The sequence below is a fragment of the Varanus komodoensis genome, unplaced genomic scaffold (genome assembly GCF_004798865.1).
Source record: "Varanus komodoensis strain SLA01 unplaced genomic scaffold, ASM479886v1 scaffold22, whole genome shotgun sequence".
NCBI classification, from domain to species: domain Eukaryota; kingdom Metazoa; phylum Chordata; class Lepidosauria; order Squamata; family Varanidae; genus Varanus; species Varanus komodoensis.
In genome coordinates this window covers 11748757-11770668 of record NW_025335606.1, presented here as the reverse complement: position 1 = coordinate 11770668, position 21912 = coordinate 11748757, and the positions used below count along the sequence as shown (strand labels likewise).

The 21912-nt window shown below is 46.6% G+C and overlaps 1 protein-coding gene across 1 annotated transcript in view; it reads right to left on the bottom strand.

Moving 5' to 3' along the window:
• The window catches only part of ST8SIA3 (ST8 alpha-N-acetyl-neuraminide alpha-2,8-sialyltransferase 3), a 32846-nt gene extending 28158 nt beyond the window's left edge, over window positions 1-4688 (bottom strand). The window contains exons 1-2 of the mRNA XM_044431492.1: window positions 4510-4688; window positions 261-383 (exon numbers count right to left, since the gene is read on the bottom strand). Coding sequence (XP_044287427.1) covers window positions 261-383; window positions 4510-4688 — 302 coding nt within the window. The remainder of the gene's footprint in view (window positions 1-260; window positions 384-4509) is intronic.
• Window positions 4689-21912: the final 17224 nt, after the last annotated feature.

The following is a 21912-nucleotide window of genomic DNA, read 5'->3' as shown; positions in this document are numbered from 1 at the left end:
CCATGGAGAGAGAGATAGAGTGAGCTCAGATGGCTTGAGAAGCAATTAAAACATTTGGAAGGATTAGAACATCTGAACTGAAACACAGCACCTAGCTCAAAGCTTTGGAAGAATATTCCTAGTTCCATCTGACAGTTGCTTGGTATTCTTTAAAACTCCCAAGAGCATACACTGATCAGTTGCCAAATGATTAGTCAAAGGGATGATTAAATTATCGCCATGGCTGGACTTGCTTGTCTAGGTTGGCTTCAGTCTCTCACCTTTGCTGTAGGAAGGCTGTTCTGTTGAAAGTCCATTTGGGAGCTTTATCCTGCAACTCATGGTTCAAGGAGTTTGTATTGGGTACAAATGAAGGGTCAAGGAACTTCAGTGCAAACTGGGACCTGAAAAGGATCACATTTCCACACCATCAGTGAATGCATTCCAGGCTTCAGGAACCAGATTCACAATTCAATTACAACCTAGGATGCTGCGTGCACAAATCATCGTATTCATCTTTATTTCCGGATTAATAAAACAACCAAGATGCAAAAGACATTTAGGGCACAATCCAGTGCATGGGGTTCTTTCCTGTCTAAACATGTCTAGGATTAATCCTTCAGTTCAATACATCTCACTGATATACACTCTTTCCCCAACCTGGATGACAGCTCCCATCATCTCAAGCCACTATGGACCACCAAGGTTTGCTAGGAATGATGGGAACTGTAGTCTAACACATCTGGGAGGCACTGGGTTGAGAAATGATGCTCATGACATGATATTATTTTGCTGTGCAGGCCTATTTCCACCACTCCCAAATGGGAGAGCAGTCCGAAACACTATTAACTCTCCTGGAGACCCATATGGGGCAGTCCAAGAAAGCCATCACTACAGTCAGTTAGAAGGGCTTCCTTGGAATCTCCTTTGATCTTTTCCTTGTTCCCTGTCTCCTGTGCTCCATGCTTCTACACGGTGTCCTTTGCCCCCTTTAAACCTGCTGCTTTTTCTCCCCTTTTCCTGATTCAGAGTTCTCTCCAACCTTCCTTTTCTGGTTCTTCCTGGTTCTTCTCTTACCCACTGCCTTCTCCATTCTTAAGGGCCAGGGTTTCTTCTGTCCATTCTTTTAGAAATGCCCAGTAGGGCTATTTTTCTCAGGGTCTGTGTTTCCTTCACCAGGCCTTTTCCCTTTCTTGTACAAAGCTGATTCTAAGTTTTATGTCCTTAATCTTCCTTTCCCAGCCATTAGGCATGCTATTCCAAACAATGGAGAGCTCAGCCAAAATGTCGGGAGCACGTGGGTTGTGGCTGAGCACATCTGGAAGGCTACAGGTTGGGGAAGACTGGATTGATCTTTTTTGGTGGCTGAGCTTTACTCAGAAGTTTAAGAGAAGGTCCAGGCCTATAAAAAGTGATGTTGGAAAAGCCTAGGTGGTTTCTAGAAGTCATACAGGATGATTTTTCAATGAAGTTCCAATGAACTTCCAATGAAATTCAGAAGTGAATTGTACAATGACTATCCACAGACAGCATCCGACTTAATCACGTGGATAATAAGACTGCGAAACTAGTGTGTTTTTTTAGTTTGCTACCCTACCTTTCTTTCTTAATGACAAGCGGCAGCCAAATCACTATGTGTGAAACGTGAGTGAAACAACCAGGCAACAGCAAAATTGGCTGACAACAGCAAAAAAGTAAAAACTGACTGTATCAAAATTAACCAAACAAAAGAATCAAGAAAAACACAGTATCGATACCTTTAAAACAAACTCCAGCAGACATAAAATTCAAAAATATTGAAAATTTTGGTTGTTGCTTAAAGATCTAAACATAAGTGATAAGTGTCTAAGGCTGGACCTATACAACCAAGATGATAGTAAGTACACATATTTGTCACCTCTGGATTTATTACTTATATGCATCTTTCTTTCCTATTTCTAAGGAAGCAGGCTACTGCCCAAATAGCCCAACAGAAAATTAGCTGGGCTAGTTCACATATAATGCTTCTTCACGGAACTTTTCTGTGGATGACCCTGCATGAAATCCATGTGCAAATCATTCAGTGTTATGCTTTCTCACACATGCATTCTGCTCAGTGTGCTTACGCACACATATAATGATTTTCCTGCTGGTTTCACCCACCAGTTTCACACATAGTGACTTGCCTGCCCCTTTGGAAAGCATTTCTGCCAAGGAAAACACTTGAAATTCTCATGGAAATTGTTATGCGTGATGGTTTCAACTGCATGAATTTTGTCTCAGGTGTACATGTGTGCCATCGTCACATCTGATGTGTTATATCTGAATTTCATACTTTTAGATGTACAAGTGAGTATGGAAGCTGCATCATGTAGAGTTATTATTTTTGCACAATACTTCCATATTTGGGGGCTGAAATGATTTAATATCCAGTTTGCAGATTAGATTAGCAGTGGATGCCACCCAAAACACCCACACTATGGCGTCTTCTCCATGGAAAGCGAAAACATGATGGAGAACATTTTATTGCTTTTGCTCCACAGGGTAGAACCTGACCCAGAAGGTTCAAATGACATAAAAGGGGATGTCGACTAAATCTTAGAAAAGACTTCCTGTAAGAACTGTTAAATATCAGGATAAACCTTAGAGGTTTTTAAGCAGTGACTGGAGAGTCACCAACTAGGGACGCTATAGCAGTGTGTTTCTTGCATTTGTTGGGGGATGAACTAGATGACCTTCAAGGTCCCTTCCAATTCTATGATCCTAAGATTCTTTGAATCTGCAGCAAACTTTTGCATTGGTGATGATAATGAAAATCCACATCATGAGAAACACTATGTCTTAAGATGGCTGCATAGAGAAGACAGCGTGCAAAAGCCATTTAAAGTGGCATAAGGTGCACAGAGCATATATGAACACATGAAACTGCCTTATAAGTGGGAGAATTGGCCACTCAGCCAAACCATATTATTTACTCTTGGCTAGTAGGATATCTGCAGATAACATATACAAAAGGAACAGCACAATTCACACTTTGAAATGCTATGCTATTTGGTTTTCATTGTAAATACCCTGAAACCAGGCGCATAAGCACCTCAGGTTGGATCCAGGCTTAAGCTGGGTCAGTTGTTCTGCTGAAGGGGACTTATCCCCGCCCCCCCGCCACCCACTATTTCTCCACTGCAGCCCCTGGAGATGCTACACAGAAAATCAGGAGCCCCTGCAGGATGGGATGCACTGTCGCGTGTGTGCGGGAGGAAGGGGGCTCCAAATGGGGTGCAGGGACCTTCCGCGAGTGGAAGTGAAGGCCCCTCCTCTTGCAGAAGGCAGAATTTGGATTCAGCCCCGTGGCAGCGAGCCGGCTGCACAAAGCCGGCCCTGTCGGCATTGCCCGGCAATGGAGCACAGGAAAGAGCGGCGCTGCAATCAGGACCTCGGACAGCAGCCGCCCCCATTCAGCGGCCCTTGAGATCCCGCTGTGCCGCCGCTTAGCACCTCCCTCTCTTTAACAACTCTTGCCCTTCCTGCCCAGAACTGGGAGGGGGTGCCTTCCAGTCTGCATCCACCCACAGAGCCCACTTCTGCGTGCTGTGGAGAAACCCTGACCCCGGTTTGATTCTGGAGCGGAAGAGCCAGTGCGTCGCGGAGACTTTTTCCCCGCTGCGCCGTAGGGACTTTTTTCGGCCTCTGGACTGACGGAGCAGGAGGAGCCGATGAAGCAACGTGAGTCCTTTCCCGACTTCCGCCTCACGCCTGGCTCGAAGGCAATTTTGGGGATGGCGGCGCGGATGTCCGGTTTCCCAGTCTCAAACTGGAAAGCGTGCCTCTGGGGGAAGGAGTCCCCAACAGGATGAGCGAGGCGTACCCGCGCATACCAAATCCACAATCCATAAAGAAATCCCCTCCTGCAGCCCCCGCCCCCACCTCTTTGGGACTGGCCGGGGAACGGAAGGAAAGAGAAAAGCGGCGCTGGAGGGGAGAAGAAAGGAAGCGGGCACAAGCCGAGACGTTTCGCAGCGTTCCCCGATGCGCTTTTGCGCCTGGAAGGGTTGCGTAAACGTTATTCCCTACGGGCTGGGAAGACGCCCCGAAGTCGTCCCCCACCCCGTCTCCAGCCTCAGAGGAACAGGGCGCCTGCGCATTCATTTCCCCTTTGGAATATACATGAACCGGGCAAACAGCCACCATGATCCACGACAGCATCGTGTTATTCCATCTATCTCCAGGAACTGGAGTTTCCTGCATTCCGCCCCCCCCCCCCGCCGCCGCCCGAACCCACCTCCCTGGCACTCTGTGGCCACTGATGCAAAAGCCCCATCCGAGCTGCGTGATGGGATCGATGTCCACACAAAGCATTTTACACTGGCCGCGGGCGGGGGCGGTTGGCACAAAGCAGAGAGAAGCGGGGCTGGGTGGGGGTGTCCCAGCGCGTGGCTGCGACCAGACTATCCCCTGCCTTCGCCCCCCGTCAGCTCAGCACCCCGTCCTCGGTCCAGCTCGCCGTCCCTTCCCTCGCTACCAGGGGGAGAAAGATAAATTACGAGCACTCACCTAAATCCGGCGTGGAACATATACATTCTTGACACCCCCGTGTTGGCGTATTTGGGAGTGGTGAAGATACTGTCTTTTTTCAGGGTGACGTAGCTGATGAAGGACAAAATCAGCAGAGCCACGCTGATCATCACTAGACCGAGAACACTCGCCACTCGGACCATCTTGCAGCTTCTCATGCCTGAGGGCGGGAGAGGGTGGGGGGACGGAGAAAAACACGCACGAAGCCCCTACCCTGGGCTGGGAGAGCTACATTGGAATTAACACACCCAGAACGCGGGGCTGGAGCTGTATGCGTGTGTGCTTGTGTGTGTACGTGGCGGTTTGGCAGTGGAGGGGGAGGGAAAACACACAGACACCGAAGGATTAATTCAGAGCACACTCACGCACACACGCAGGGGAGCTGGGATAATGAAGAATTAAAATTATATATAGATAGATATGGAGAGCAAGAGCTGCAATCTGGAAATGGAGGTGGCTGGCAGGGAGGGGGAAGCAAAGGAGGGGGAAAAAGCAGACCCGTCAGGAAATCACAGGGCGCAGCCAGATCTTGCCTGCTTCCTTCGTGTAGGAAGTTTTGGATCTGATCGCTTAAAAATAGGGGTTCTGTTCAAAAGCAGGGGTAGGATCACAAAAGAACGAGGCCCTTGGCATTCCCCGTCTGCACAGGCAGTCAGCTGCTGCTTGCTCCTGGGTCTAACGCGGGGCCCTTATTCCTGTCTGATATGCAGCCCACCAAATTAGAGCCACCCAGGCCAAGGGCCTCCCTCACCTTGAAACACAGCAGGAAACTACCTTAAGTGCAGCCCAGGCTGCCTCTTTGAAGCAGTGGGGTGAAAGAGCACCTGTGGGGGGCTCAGCCTGCCAACTTCGTGCCAGAACCCCAGTGCCACAGCACCAGACGCAGCCGGAGGTGTGGCACCGAGCAGAAGCCAGCAGGACCTGGGTACGGACAGCAGGCTTAGTGTTGCACCGTCCCAAACTGTGCCCTTTTAAAGCAGAGCAGGGGAGCCTTAGGTCTGGGGACTAATTCTGGGGTCCCTCCCTGGCTACACCCCCTTCCCCCAACCATTGGCTGCTTGGTGGCTTTCCAGATCTTTTCTGGATCTACTGAAATGTACACATACCTCTGTTGGCTAAGACTTAGTCACAGGCAGTAAGAACTTAATTGGTGGAAGGAGCCAAAGGATAAAGAGGATGACTTCACCCCTTTTGTATCTGGCCACACCTCTCTGACCTTTTGCTCCTCCCAACACCAGAATGGGAGCATCTTATTGTTGTAAGCCGCCCCGAGGCTTCGGCGAATGGGGCGGCATAAAAATGTTTTAATAAATAAATAAATAAAATCTTGGAAATGGAACTCAGCACTTGAGTTGAATATCCTTGTATTGAGAGATGCTTGCAATTCTGCTCCATTAGTCCTGGTATGACAAACACAGTCCAACTGGATCTGAAACCTTCCTGTTACAGCCACCTTAATGTTACATGCTCTGCCCTTTTAAAGGTAGCTTTGGAGCCTTTTTCAAGAAGGGATGCCTTCTTGTGCACCTCCCCATCCTGTGAGAAGGAGATGAATTCCTTTCCAAATCCACCCCACCATCACTGACACGACTTATGTATGTAACAACAAAGCACAAAACAGGACCAGAACTAGCAATTATTATTTTAATTGCATTGCATTTATACCTTGTTTTCCTTCTTGCAAGGAACCCAAGGTGGCTCATCTCTTGTCCATTTTATCCTCATAGCAACAGCCCTGTGAGGTAGGTTAGGCTGAAAATCAGTGACTGGCCCAAAGTCACCCAGTGGACTTCATGGCCAAGTGGGGACTGGAACCTGGATCTTCTGAGTCCCAAGCTAATATCCTAACCAGTACACTACACTCACTCTCCAAAGACAGAGAGTGAGAGGGAGTGAAAAAAGGAAGACCTTCACAGTGACTTTTGAGTGCTCCATCCAAAAGTGCCCTTATTATCCAGATGATAACTACTTTTGCTGGAACCTTCCAGTCCTTTCCTTAAAAGAACAACACGCACACTCCCAGCACTCCAGGAGATTGGATAACACTAGCCTACACTGCAGACTTGGTGATCTAACGCATCTTTCTTCCATCATGGCGTTCCCATGGTGTACGTGGCATTCTAGGTGGTCCCTCATTCAAACCTGCTTAACTTGGTCAAGGTGGCTGCAACATGTCCTGTCAGACCACGCTAAGTCTTCCTTCCCCCAGGCACTCCTGCCGTTCCCAGCCAGCAGGGCCGACCAGTAGGACTGTGATTCCAGCAGATGGGATCTGCTCCGTCTCACCTAGTTAGCACTGGCTCGTAGCCTCGTTGTGAAGCCCTGCCAGCCAGTGCCTGCCAATGAGGTCAAGCTCATCACTGTGCTATATAGAGCATTTTTTTTCTTGTGGTCTCTCACCTATCTGTAACATAGCTTTAAAAAAGGGAATAGTAAGATCCCATGGGTTGGGAACTGGCCCTATACTGACACATTTCAGGGTTGCTAAGACATGTTGTAACATCTGACATGCTGTTAGGCAAAATTTCTGGTGAATGCATTTTCCACTTGTCTCCTCCCCCCAGATTTGCATTCCAGAAGGTGTGAGTGCGAAGGCTTGTCTTGGTGCCCAGGTGTTTGCTGTAGTCCCAGGACAGGAAGCCTCTTTCAGCCTGAGGGCCAAATTCAGTCTTGGAAGAGCTCTCAGTGGTGGGTGGAGCTGAAGGCCAATGGTAAGAGCTGGTGTTATGAACCAAAAAGGCCATCATCTTTTTTGAAGTGATGAAGCTGTGGGAGAGGCTATTTATTTATGTATAACTTTTTTCCTTTCCAAGGAAATCAAGGCAGCTTACATAATTATCCTCTTCATCTTATCCTCAAAACAACCTGTGGAGTAGGTTGGGCTCAGAGTCTGAGTCAACGTCACCCAGGGGGCTCCATGGCTGAGTGGGGACTAGAGTCCAGATCTCCTGAGTCCCAGTCTTGTGCTCATAACCATGACACCACACTGGCTCTCTTTTTAACCTTTGGATTGAGGAAATGCTGTACAAAAGCCTGGAAGTCATCAATGATTTGGTGGCTGGAGGAAGTGGGTGGAGCCACAGTGGAGGTGAGGCCATCTTGGAAGCTCCAGCAGGATAGCCTGGGGCTCCAGGAGGGCTGGATTTGTTCCTGGACCTGAGACCCCAACTCCTGCTGTAGCCTAGAGACAAGTAAATGCAACTCTTTGCATTCTCAAAGGTGAGACAGAATTTTTCTTTCTTTGGAAGAGATAAACCACCATTGCTTGAGGCCTCTCTCCATCTTGGTCCATTTCATGTTTTGGGAGGTGGATACTGAATAGCTCTTCTGCCATTGCCTATAACTTTGTGAGAATTTGAAGCACTTTCACCTTGGGCTTTTCTGGAGAAGTCTGGATGGTCAAAGAGATACAGACACAATCTTTTTTTTTTTTTTTGGTAGCATATAGCTATGCTGAAGTCATACTAAGATTATAATTGCTTGAAAAGAGAGGAGAAGGGAAAAATCAACCTGGCACTGAGGTTTCTATCAAATTTGGGACTGCAGAATTCAAAGATAAGCAAGAATGGACTCTCAGGGGTCTGGATCCAGGCTTGTTTTCAATAGAAGTGAATTTCTGCAAATGGAAGGGGGCTGCTCAAGGAAGGTCCCTCCACTCAATTTGGGGGGTTCCCACTGTCACCACAACTCACCCCATTCAATGTGGGGTTTCCTGACTCTTGGTGTAGCATTTTCAGGGAACTAGAGGGACTGTCATGGGAAGAAGAGACAAGGAAGCCCACTTTGGACAGCACAGTTCATCCATGTGGATTCAGCTCAGGATGAGCAGAAGGGAGGGATGGTCTGGTGAAGGAGAAGCCAACTTGGGGATACGAACCAAATCTTCCATCTTGGATCTGAGCACTGACAGGAGCCATTTGGACTTTCAGACCATGGAACTAATAGTCCGAAAGGGCTTATTTTGAAACTCTTGTACTGTAAATGGGCTGTGGATAGTATGGTCCCAGGGACCATATCGCTGTGAGGTTCTTGCTTTTATCTATTTTGCTGTACTCTGTAAGAGCTTGCTAGGGAAAAGATGTTATCCAGAATTTCTTACTAGCGTACTTATCAAAAGCATGATGTTTATATTAGGGGGCAAACCAATAGGAGGATACGCTTAAAGTGACTTTGTTTGTGGCAGCTGCCAGAAAAGCTTTAATTATTCCCTTTTTAAAGCTGAAGTGCTTGTTATGTCAAACTCTGACACACACTATTTTTATTATCTTTGAGTACTCTCTTTAGTTATCAGTGCATTGTATGAATCTTTGTTATACCTGATGGCTGAGAGAATGTTTTCTGATTCATTGGCCGATTAAAATTTATTAATTTAATTATATTTATATGCTCCCTTTGTCCCTAAGGGAACTCAAGTTGGCATACATAAACTTCCTTCTTGTCTCTGTTTTACAATAGAGGCCACTTTGATTTATTATATAAAAAGCAGTGATACTTTCTTTCCCCATGAATAGGAGCAACACCATCCAGTTTATAGCAAGAACCACAAAAATATCTTCAGTTACTTCCATAAGGAGACTTTTTTTTTCCATAGCACCCTCTTCAAGGTACAGTTTTGGAGTTCAAGTGAAAGTTATGAATGAATCCAATGCGGCTTATCACAAGCCAAGTAGAAAACATGAAAAGACTTGACATTGTATTTGTGGTTCGGCCAAAGTGGCTTTAATTGATCTCTCTCTTGTCTGCTGCTTCCCTACAGTGCTTCCTTGTGCACAACGGCCCCCACCCGCGTGGGTTTTCCCTTCAGACTGAAGTCCCAGTGAGGGAATGGGGGAATAAAACATGGATGGTGCATGTTTCCACCCATGTTCAGGCTCTCTGGCAAGGAGGATGGAAGTGGGCCTAGCTGAAGTATTGGCAAACCCGTCCATTTCCGTGCCGGCCATCTGATTGCTCTCACCCTTCCAATCTGTAAACCAGCCTCCCAGACAAGATACACTGTAAGTGGCTTCTGATGTTATGCGAATTGTCTTGCTGTAGAGCCACTGCGAGCAGGACATGGCCAGATTGTTCAACTGTGCTGTGCCAGTCGGAACAGTGGAGGACAATCTTGTCAAGGACACAGGGCCACAGACACACGTGAGGTGCTTTTCCATGTGAGCCCTTTGCTCTGCAGTGGTCATCCTTGGATTACTGTATTTTTCAAGGGTCTGCGCTGTAGTTGTTAAAGTGTTTCACTTCCCTGTTTTCTGTGTAGGGTCCCATTTTCTTTCAGACCTGATTCATGATTATCTGTCCGTCTGTCCCTCTGCCATCAAACTGCAAGTGCAGAAACTCATGGATAAGCAAAGTACGATGTTCAAGTAGAACACTTCCAAGCACCCCCTCCCTCCCCTCCTCCTTCTTCCCTGGTCATTTAAGCTGGGGAGGTAGTGCAACTAGTTACTTTTAGCTGCCGCATTTAATGATCCTATAGGCCCTTTAGATGGCCATGCATATGATCCTATGATCCTATGGCCCTTTAATGATCCTATGGCCCTTTAGATGGCCATGCATATGATCCTATGATCCTATGGCCCTTTAATGATCCTATGGCCCTTTAGATGGCCATGCATATGAGGTCAGTCGGGAAGCACACAGCTCACATTTCTCCCCTTCCACTCCATGCTTTAGAATTGGTTATACATGCCAGTTGCATTAGAAAGGGGGAAATACGTTTGCTAGCCCTGATAAAAGAAAAGAAATATTTTCTCGGTATGAATCAACCCATATATTATGATCTATAGCTGAGACGCTCCTCAGAGTGACTCTTCTGAAGGAAGCTCAGAGGATGGCGACAAAGGGTAAGGTGTCTCAGTGGTGGCCTCCCAGTTATGGAAAACCCATCCCAGTGAGACCTGCCCGATGGCAGCATTGTTGTCTCTTTCCTCTACCTGCAGGCTTTCAGAAAAATATGGTAAGGTTTCTTAATGGGTTTGGGGGTTTCTGTTGCTTGTATTAAAATTTTATATTTTTTGTACATTGGTCGTATATTATTTTATCTAGTGTATTTTGTGAACTGTCCAAAGAACATTGGCTACTGGATGGCATAGAAATCCAGTGCATGAGTGAATGAGTACTCTGGGCATGTGCAGGTTTGCATTTTAAAGTCACAAATTATAGCACCATCACAGCCACAAAAACAAAATGGAGTTTGCTTCTACCACCCTGATGCTAAATACATGGACTTGGAAAGTGACCCATTGTATTGCAGGAAAGGATCATACATTATTGTATGTATTTTATTTTAATGTTTATATTTTTAATTATAATTATTTAACTAATTGTTGTAAGCTGCCCCGAGGCTTCAGCGAATGGGGCGGCATAAAAATGTTTTAATAAATAAATAAATAAATAAATAATAAATAAAAAGAGTAAAGGGAGCCCCTGTAACCCTGCACGTGCCTGGCCTCCCATCTCATCCCTTCTCCCACCATCCTATTTATGATAATAAAATGCCTAAAGTTTAGGGAGAATGAAACGTTGCTGTTGGGAGCAGCAGTGTCCAGTACCAGCGTGAGGCCTACTGAATGCTGCAGATCCTGTGGTGATCCTCTGCTAATCTCTGCAAGTTCTTGGGCGCCGTAGCTGTGGGATCCAGACTTGGCACCAAGATCCAGTTCTAGTTGCTGGAAGTTCCTGTTGAATTGCTCCATTTTTACTCACCATGGTGGTGGTGAAGCTATTCAATTGCATGTTGCTGAGTATTGTGCAAGGCAGGTTGTGCCCCCTGAAGTCAGTAGTCCCTGCTACTGACACCTGTCTCTTTACATTGCGATTTTTAATCTGATTGAAGATGCAATATAATTTATTCTCTCTTGACTAGACTTTTACTAGGATTTACTAAGGCATTCAGAGGAATAATCAGAAATTTATTGCCTACCAGACAAGGTCCCATATACTGCTGAACAGGAGGAAATCCTTTTTCGAATTGCCATGTGCGGAAGAGCTGGACTTTTGACTGAAAGGAATGAGATTTAGACTAGACACCAGGAAGAATTTCCTGACTGTCAGAGCAGCATGACAATGGAACCTATTCCCTGGAGAAGTTGTGGGCTCTCCCTCGCTGGAGACATTCAAAAAGCGTTTGGACAGTCATCTAAATGGGATGGTGTAACTTAGTGTCCTTCAACAGCAGTGGGTTGGACCCGATGGCCTTCTGGCCCCTTCCAAGTCACTATTCTATGATTCCATGACTCTCAGGTCATGATGCAGAGAATACATGGTCAAAGTAATCTGACCTTTGTTCATCCCTGATTTAGTCTAAAGAAAAATCCAGGAATGTCTAGTCAGTCCTACAACTTCTGGCATTCCGCAGCCAGCCAATTTTCTGCGTCCTCATACACACAGACTTGTATCTTAAAACTCTGAACCCTGCATATTATGTGGAAGCAAACCCATGCTCAGTTGGAGCTCAATGGAAATGGCAGCCAGTCCTGATTCTCCAACAGAGGGAGTTGGATCATATGTGTACCTGTTTGCATTCATGAGGAAGGTGATCAAACTGTGCTTACGATCTTGGACAACACTGCCATGGCATCGAACAGGTTCAGACAACACCGTGGAAGGACCTGGAGGCATCAAAATCTGCCCTGCAGGGGGCAGCTCTGAGCTGCCATTTGAAATTTCTGATAATGATCTGAGCTGAGGCCACGTTGGGCCCCTCAGAGCATTTTGGTGGATTTAAATGGGGTGATCCTGTGAAGCTGATTGGTGGGAGGTTTAGGACAGATAAGAGGAAGAACCTCTTCACTCAATGTATAGTTAGCTGCCACAGGAGGTGGTGACGGCCACCAATCTGGAGGGGTTTAAAAGGGGATTGGACAAATTCATGGAGTAGGAGGGTGTAATCAGGGGCTACTAGCCTTGCTGGCTGTGTCCTACCTCCTTCCCCAGAGGCAGCCTGTCTGCACACACCAGTGGCTGAGGAGTTTGGGCAGGAGGAGGTCTTGCGCCCATCCAGCAGGAGGGATCCTGTGGGCAGCTGGTTTGCCGCCACGTGAATGGAGTGCTGGCCTAGATAGACCTCTGGTCTGATCCACCCTGGCTTGTCTCACGCTCTTATGACTTTTTCCTCCTTTTCTTCTTTATGTACTTATTTTTACATGAAGGGGAACGCGAGCATGCAATCTAGACAGGGAATGATATTACGCCTTTATGCATAGTTGGTGCAATGTAAGTTGGATTGCATATCTCTAAAGGTGTGCATGGTTTGAAAAATAAAGTGAACACTTAACCTTCCACCTCCCATGCAATATATGAAGTAGCCCACCAAAGTGACCATTTACATCAAGGCAAATGTCCTTTGCATGGCAAGATGTTCTGGAAGGAAACAAACGGTGGCGGAGAGGGGGTTGCGCCACATTCTTTAGACTCTTAAAGTTTAAAGATAGCGGGATGTCAGGAACTCCCAGGAGAGGGTGGAACTAAATGAATCATTGCTAGAAACTGAAGGATATCATCCGTACTGAATGGCGAAAAGGAGCCCCGAATAGCATCTTCATTGATTTTCCTATAATTGACACAGAAGCCTGGTTTGCCTTAGGGCTTCTCAACTAAAGATGTGGTGAGACCCCATGTACAGGAAGCAGCTTTTTGCTATGATTGGTGCAGAATTGCACCTCAATTAGTTGTCTTAAAAAAGCAAAAAACCCCCAAAAAACCAAAAATTGAAGTCACGTTCCTGACAAGTATAAAGAAGTCCGCCATTCCCCTAGTTCATTCAAGAAAATTAAGCAGCCTTGGATTGCAGAAAAACTCACAGTAGGGAGAGAACTTAACATACTTACAGCAGATATTGGATTTCAGAAGTAAACATCTTTGCACAAGCGCATGAGCAGTGAGGTCTACCAGAGTGTGTAGCAGACCCCTCTGCCTTTATGAACTAGAAAAAGTGACCTATATATTTTCCTAATATTGTCCAGCCTATCTTTGAACACCCTCACCGATGGGGCTTCCACGGGAGGTGGTTGAGGCCCCATTGGTGAGGCTGTTCAAAGATAGGCTGGACATGCACATGGTGGGCATGTTGTGAGCGGAGCCGGGGGTCAGACTAGATGGCCTGGGAGGCCCCTTCTGACTCACTCTGTTTCTATGCTTCTAATCTGTGTACTATTATTGTGGATTCCTCCTATACAGGACTTAGTGGCACAGATTAGGAGTGATCCTTCAAATGCTTTCTTAGATATAAGTCCCAGTGGATTCATTGGGACTTATTTCCAATGAATTGTTTACACAGGATTGTAGCCTTTGTCTAGTATGAGCATATCAGATACAAACTGATCTGATATTACAGTTTGTATTAGCAAGTGCAGTTTACTTAGGAACATTGGAATCTGCTCTTAATACTGAATCAGGTTATGGTCCATTGAGCCAAGCTGTTTTGACACTGACTGGCAGCACTGGCTTCATAGAATCATAGAAGAGTAGAGTTGGAAGGGGCCATGAAGGCCAGTGGATCCAACCCCCTGTTGTTGCAGGACACCATGTTACACCATCCCACTCCGAGGGCTGCCCAGTTTCTTTTTGAATGTCTCCAGTGTGGGAGAGCCCACCACCTCTCTAGCTGGTTCCACTCTCGTATAGCTCTGACAGTGAGGAAGCTTTTCCTGAAGTCCAGCCTGAATCTGGGTTGTTGCAACTTGAATTGATTATTCTGTGTCCGACACTCTAGCGTCAGCAAGAAGAGATCTTGACCTTCCTCTTTGTGACAGCCTTTGAGGTACTTAGAGAGGGATATCATGTCCCCCCTCAGTCTTCTCTTCTCAAGGCTGAACATGCCCAGGTCTCACATTCTCTCCTCATAGGGCAGTGTTTCCAAACCCTGGATCATTTTTGTTGGGGTTTTAGAAACATAGAAACAGAGTGAGTCGGAAGGGATCTCCCGGGCCATCTAGTCTGACCCCCGGCTCAAGCTGGCTCCGCTCATGACATGCCCACCATGTACATGTCCAGCCTATCCTTGAACAGCCTCACCAATGGGGCCTCAACCACCTCCCGTGGAAGCCCATTCCACACCCGCGGGGTCCTGACTGTCAGGAAGTGCTTTCTGGTATCTAAATTGAACCTTGGTGCCCTGAGCTTCGCTCCGTTGGAGCGCGCCCTGCCCTCCTCTGCAGGGGAGAACAGGTCTTTGAAAGAGATAAGAATCCCACTTCAAAAGATATTAAATGTTCTTAAGAAAATCTAAGATATCTCTCTCTCACTCACTGCTCCACATCCTTTATTCCCAGATGCATGAATTCATTTATGTTTTATGAATCCCATGAAAGTCACAGTCACAAATCTGAATGCACAATGCTAGATAAGCTAGGCAAGAAATCTGCCTGCTTCCCATTCTTTAACCAAGATGATTGAGAATTCAAAAGGGTGGCTAACAAGTGTTAAATGGTAGCTGATCTCCACTCTGTGATCTGGAGTGCACACTGAACCCCTTCGAGAGTGTGTGGAGCTAACTCCAATTTGTTTCAATGCTCGTTAAGGACGGCAGCGAGGCAAGGAAGGCTTAGGGTAATATAGAAGCACGATGTTCTCAGCATCCCCAAAGAATTGGGGCTTGCTTGGCTGGGGTTAGGTGAGTCTGAGGGCACGGACTGAAATCTGTGGACACGGATTGGTTACCCTTACAAATTACTTGGAGTCCCCAGCCGTGCTCACAATCAAGCTGGTTACAGGCAGATCAGCAGGCGAGTTCCCTTCTTACTCTTTCCACTATATTCTTAGGAATAGGAGGGAGATTTTTGACCTGGACTTCATCATGGAGCACAGCATTCTGGTGTGGCATTAATTCCTGGTTAATTAACACCTAACCCAAGGGATGCACTTATAAATATGGTTTGAGGGACAAGGATCTCCTGAGTAATTTGGAGGCTGGCTGGGGGAGTGTTGGGGAGAGCAGGTGAGAGACAGGTGCCGAATCTCATTGAGGCTGCTTTTGCATCTGAAGTTTGGTTGATCTGGGCTAGGGAGCTCAGATATTTCCAGGTGCTCAGGTCAGGTGGATGGAGTTAACTATCTCAGCTGCATACAAGAAATTTCTTTTCTGGAATATTTGCCAGGGCAGGGGTGGAGAACCTTCATTTTCCTCCACACACCAGATTCCTTGCCCAAAGCAGTGGGCCCAGTGCTGCCTATTTTCCTCATTTCAAACAGCCTCACCACCACCCCACACTCAGAAATTCGCCCCATGTGGTAGTTGGCTGGTGGGGGAAAACTGTCCTGGCTCCAAACTTTTTGCATTTCAAGTACAGAAAGGGTTGAAACATCATAGAGGGCAAGGCTGAGTTTGGGATGCCCTGCCAGCTGCATCTGGACCATGGGCCACTGGTTCCCCACCCCTGCACTATGTGAAACATTGAAACAGAGTGAGTCAGAAGGGGTCTCCCAGGCCATCTAGTCTGACCCCAGACTCCAGCTGGCTCCACTCATGACATGCCTACTATGTGCATGTCCAGCCTGTCCTTGAACACCCGCACCATGGGGCTTCAACCATCTCCCATGGAAGCCCATTCCATACTATCAGGGTCCTAACTGTCAGGAAGTGCATCCACCTTGAATTTTGGTTTGCTCAGCTTTGCTCCATTGGAACACGTCCTGCCCTCCTCCGCAGGTGAAAAAAGGTCATGACCCACCTCCAGATGGCACTTCCTCATGTACCTATATGTAGCCAACAGGTCCCCTCTGAGTCTCTTCTTCCCAAGGCTGAAGAGACCCAGTTCCCTCAGTCTCTCTTCATAAGGCTTACCCTGCAAACCAGCCACCATCCTCGCGGGCCTTCGCTGCACCAATTCCAGCCTTGCTATATCCCTCTTGTAATGAGAGGTCCAGAACTGAACACAACTGCGGGTGCACCAGAGCCTTACAGAGTGGCAGTAATACCTCTCTTGATCTGGAAGCCATGCTTCTGGCTATGCATCCAAGGGTGGCGTTTGCACTCTTGACGGCCATGTCACACTGCTGGCTCATGTTTACCTGCAGTCAAGCAGCACCCCGAGATCCTTTTCACAAGTGCTGCTCCCCAGTCACTAGTCCCCTAATTTATACATATGATGCCTATTCCTATGCTGCAAGTGCAAGACCTTGCACTTATCGCATTGAATGCCATCCTGTTGTCCCTGACTGACTTCCATAGTCTTTTGGATCTGGAGTACCTGCTCTTTAGTTGTGGCTACTGACCCCTTTTTACGATCATCTGCATATCTGATCAGCAGACTTGTCACCCCCTGTGCCAGGTCACATCTCCAAAGTGATGAAGACCATGAAAAGTCATTCACAGCATGTGCTGCTTATCACAACGTAAGACGTCTCCAGCGAGATCAGGATGAAGGGCCATCTTATAGCTTACGGTTTGCAATACTGCAACAAAGAATACCCTTGGCCAGTTGGCACCCATTCCTGTTACGTTTCCCCAGCATTTGCGATTCAGGGATACATGGCTTCCGACTATGGAGACTCCATTTAGCCACGAACCCCGAGTGGTTCCACACATTCTCCTGTATTAGACAAATACAGTGCTCATGTGTTGGCTATTTCCGGCTTGCCTCCCCGTGGAAATAAATGGGAATAGCAGGGGTCTATACCAGCGGCACACGCATCCGGGGACTAGGACCAGGGCCCCTCCTGCCCAGATCTGGCACTGATCTAACCACTGTACTACGCTGGCTCTAAGAGTAGTCAAAGGGGCACAGGTTGCCCATGCCGGACACATCAGACTCAGGAATCCACTTGCTTCTTGTGACATGGTGAATCAGTGAGAGGGCCATGAGAAGAATCAGCTCATGGATATCTCACTCTGGGTGAGGCAGAGTTTTATGGATGCAGAAAACAACTGCTCAGGAGTTGCTATGGCAGGTCACACCCAGCTCCATCGAAGATTCACAAGTGCGAAAGGACCCTGGTAGTCCTGGCAAGAAGGTCTGAGTTCCTGAAAGCTAGAGATAAGCGGTATCCTTTTCCTGACATGCACAGAACTAGTGCTCTAGGATGGTGGTGAGGAAATACAATTCACATTGGCCTCAACCTTTGGACATGCTGATTGGGGACGATGGGAGTTGTACTCCTACATCATCTGGAGAACCACTGCCCTGAGTCAATACATTGCATTTAAGTGCATCCTTCAGGTGTATCATGGGGTACACCTGAAAATACCACAAGTGGCTTGTGTGATACACTTGTGTTATGCAAGTCCATTCGTCAAGGATCTAGGATAATCTGAGGCATTTTCCCCTGCATTTCCTATGTGAGAGGCACAGTTTGGCTGCCCAAATACCTGAGGTGACTTATTAACTATAATTTTTCAGACAGCTAGTTGCTTTCTATCCTTCCTAGAAACATTCCTTGCTCCTTTTTTATGGACACAGGAATGACGATGGACAACAATGGGTACTGATTTTCTGCACCGATTTTCTTCCACATGTTTTTCCTCCTCAAAAAAACCCCAATGCAGTTTTGAATACTGGCTGCTGACATGCAATTTAGATCTTAATTCTGAATCCACTTTAAGCTCAGTGCCCAAAAAGCACAATTGAAACAATTTCAGTGAGTGGAAAAAATAGTCAAACAAAATCTCCCCCACCTGAAAAGAACAGGGAAGAAGAGATGAGAAAATTCAGATATGACTTTGCCTTGCTCTTCATTAACTTGGTGAGGCAGACAATATTCGGGCCACCTGGGGCCTTCCCTGGTGCAAAAGGATCTGAAATGACCTGTGCAGTCACCTAGATGCCTGCACAATTTATTTTAATGAAAAACGAAGCAATGGGAAGTGTCTTCCAAATGCGATCCATACCAGAGAGGCCAGCCTGAGTTTTAGAATTTACACTGGACGGAAAGGGGTATGCCTTGATGGCGATTGCCATCTTTGTGGATAACTGGCTTTCTGCTCCCTGTAGGATTATAAATAACTCCACCACTGAACCAGGCCATGGGGTACTGGCATTGGTGGTAAAGCATTTGAGTCAAACCCTGGTAATTCCATCATTTCCAAATCTCTTGATCCGACAAATCTAGTGAGATCTACCATTTGTTAAATTGTTGGTGTTCTTTTAAGTAACACCCACAATATCATTTACAGGGCTTCGTTAACATGTGCTTCATCCATTTGTTCTCATTGAATTCAGCCTCCTCAGCCATTAGTTAAAAGGGCATGAGAAAGAGAAAATCGCATCCTTATATCAAGTCATTAAAAACCAGACTTCAAAACCTAAAAAAGAAACAAAACTCAGCAATAGCGATCAGTCATGAGGATCAGTGAGTATCTTCTAGAAGCTGAGTGAGAATCCTAGGCTGGATGCACAGCACATCCTATCGAGCCTCCCACTGGTCCTACTGGAAATTTAATTAAGGTGTGGTTAGAAAGAAAAAAAAGTCTTCCCTTCGCCTTGTGATGGATATTCCATTTATGCCCTGTCTTCCTTTGGGGAGGCCCACAAACAAGTCAATCTTCATACTTTATTTATTTATTTAAAACATTTCTATGCCGCCCCCATCGCAACAAAGCCTTGGGGCAGCTCACAGCAAGAACCAAATTATACAATAAAAATACTTCGCATTTCATAGAGCGACCAGATGCCATTTTGTTTCCCCCCCCCCCAAATATTTACCTGTTTGCCATCCCCCCTCAAATATTTGCCTGTTGTGCAGCTGTTTTGTGTTTGGAATTGCAACTGGGGGGCTGAGGGGGCCATGTATGACCCACAGGCTGCATGCTGCTCACAATTGTGCAATGCGATGATCTGTCTCTGTCTGTCTGTCTGTCATTTATCCATCCATTCACTTGATTTATATCCTGCCTTTTTCTTTTCTTTTTGAAAAGGAACTCAGAGCAGCTGACCCCATTCTCCTCCTGCTGCTCTCAGTCTTATCCTCACAACAAGAACCCTGTGAGGTAGGTAACTGAGAGCCTGTACCTGGCCCAAAGTCACCCTCTGTGAATGAGCGGGAACTAGAAGCCAGACTGCCTGAGCCCCAGTCCTGCATGCTTAACCCCTTCCCACACTGGTTCTCTCTCACTGGATTATTTATTTATTTAATTAATTTATTTATTTTATTAAAACATTTTTATGCCGCCCCATTCGCCGAAGCCTCGGGGCGGCTTACAACAATAAGTTAGATCATCATAAATAAAATTTTAGAATATATACATTAAAATAAAATACAGATATACAATATAAAATAAGCCGCCCTGGCCAGATAAAATTCAATAATATTAACATTTAAAATGCTGCTTAAATAAATGCTGCTTAATGCTGCTTAAATGCTGCTTACTTAGATATCCAAGCCTGGTGATGGGGAAACCACAGATCCGGGGGTATCCTGGAGGGCCAGGAAGGAGCACCAGAGGAAGCAAAGCAGCAGAAGCCCTCCAGCCCACACCTTCTTCTCTCCTAGGAAAAATTTAGAGGCAGGCAACTGTGCCTCCAGATATTTTCCTACCATTGCCAGCAACAGGAGGAAGAGATTTTTCTCTCCATCTACAGATAGAAGAAAAAAATACAAGAAGTTCTCTCCCCCACACCCCACATTTCTGCCCTTCTGGCAGGATTCAGTGGGCATTCGAAGGAACAGACCCACCGAGGCAATTCTTCACTCGGAGAACATGGGACACTGCTCTTTCCCCTTCCCTTCCATCTCTCATTTTCATTTATTAGATCACATGCTCCCCCACCCCCATTTTTTGGGGAAAGGTATTTATTTATTTATTTAAGTTCTACCCCATCCATTAGCCAGAATGGTTCTTTGGGCAGTTTAAATGAAATTTATTTTGTTTCATTTCTGTATGGCACACTAGCTGAGCCTCTCTGAATGTTTCACAGCAATTCACAAAATACAAAAGAAAAATGCAATAAAATTTGGCATAAAATACAGTTACAATAACACTGCAGCATAAAATACATAAGGTACAGCACACAATGTCCATATACAAAATTTAATACAGTAGAAGCGGCTAAAACAATTGCAACCAGCAATGAGACTCGTCGAAACAGGTGGCTTGTCTCAGTGCTGGCCATGCCATGACTGGGAGTAGATGACCTTCTTGAACTGGTGCTGAAAAGAGGACGAAGTTGGCACCAAGCTGTCCTCAGTGGGGAGATCATTCCACCACTAAGACCTGCCCCACTGTGATCACTCCCTGAGAATCCCTTGAGGTGGCACCCGCAGAAGTGGTTCAGTCGTGGGTCAGACTGTCCTGGGAAATCCAGCATCCCATCAAATATTGTGGTCTCGATCCATGTAAGTACAGGAAGTAACCCTGCACTCATTTTAACCCACCTCTCAATTGCGATGCTTAGGATCACATTTTAAAGCTTTAAAGGACTTTAAAATGATGGGAAGGATGGGGAAGGGTTAGCTCTCCTACCCCATACTGTGGCCCATGTCCAAATCCAGCCCCTCTACCCATGGCTGCCATAAGAGGAAAAAATAAGCCTGGATTTCCCAGGTACCAGGTAGAGTGACTGCTTACACAGAGCCTCAAGATGGGAAACGTTTATTCTGTTCACCCCCTGCTGGCAGAGGGCACACTGAAGGGGAAGAGGAAATCTGTAGTCCTGCATATCTGGAGGGAGTCATCTTGGGGAAAGTTGTCCTAGATCAGTGCCGGTCCACAGGAAGTTTCCTGCCAGTCCATGGTGGGTGGCAGTATCCGGCTTGCCACGAACCGGCATGGGGGCTGGTTGAACTCCAGCACCTCTTCCTCAGTTGGCATCGCATTCATGGGAGATGCCTCTGTGCCACTGAGGGGGCCAGGGAGGGGAGAGATGGCTGGGTGGGGGCCGGCTGCGAACCACACTGTGCTGATTTTGGTATTTTGTTCTTTGGTTGTCATTTTCATTTTTTGGTATCATGTTTGGAAACTAATACACAAAATACTATACTACGTGTACGATGTTTTTTGTTTCTGTCTCAGCAGTCCCTGAGGTGGTTTTCCTGTTTTCACTGGTCGCCACTGTGGAGAGGCTCACAACCGCTGCCCTGGACAGTCTGAAATCAGTGCCAGATCTAAGATTCTTGCATTTGGGCAAGAAACGCGCCTTGGTCTCTGGTTTTTAGTGAGTTTCCCTTCTTGCCACCAATGTCACCACCTGCTCTTGTGCATCACCTCTTTCTCCTTATTCTTGCTGGTTTGCTGGGCAGAGAGTCAGGGAGTAAGGATGCAGGGACTTCTCCTGCCCCTCCTCATTCTCAGTACCCCTGTTGCCGGGGCCAAAGCAAGGTATGGATGAAGGTGCTGGTACAATGAAGGGAGGAACAACGTGGTGGTGGTGTGTGTGTGTGTGTGTGTGTGTGTGTGTTCTCAAAGGTCCCCTGCTGAGGAGAGGGATCTTAGCAACCATCTGACCATTCCTA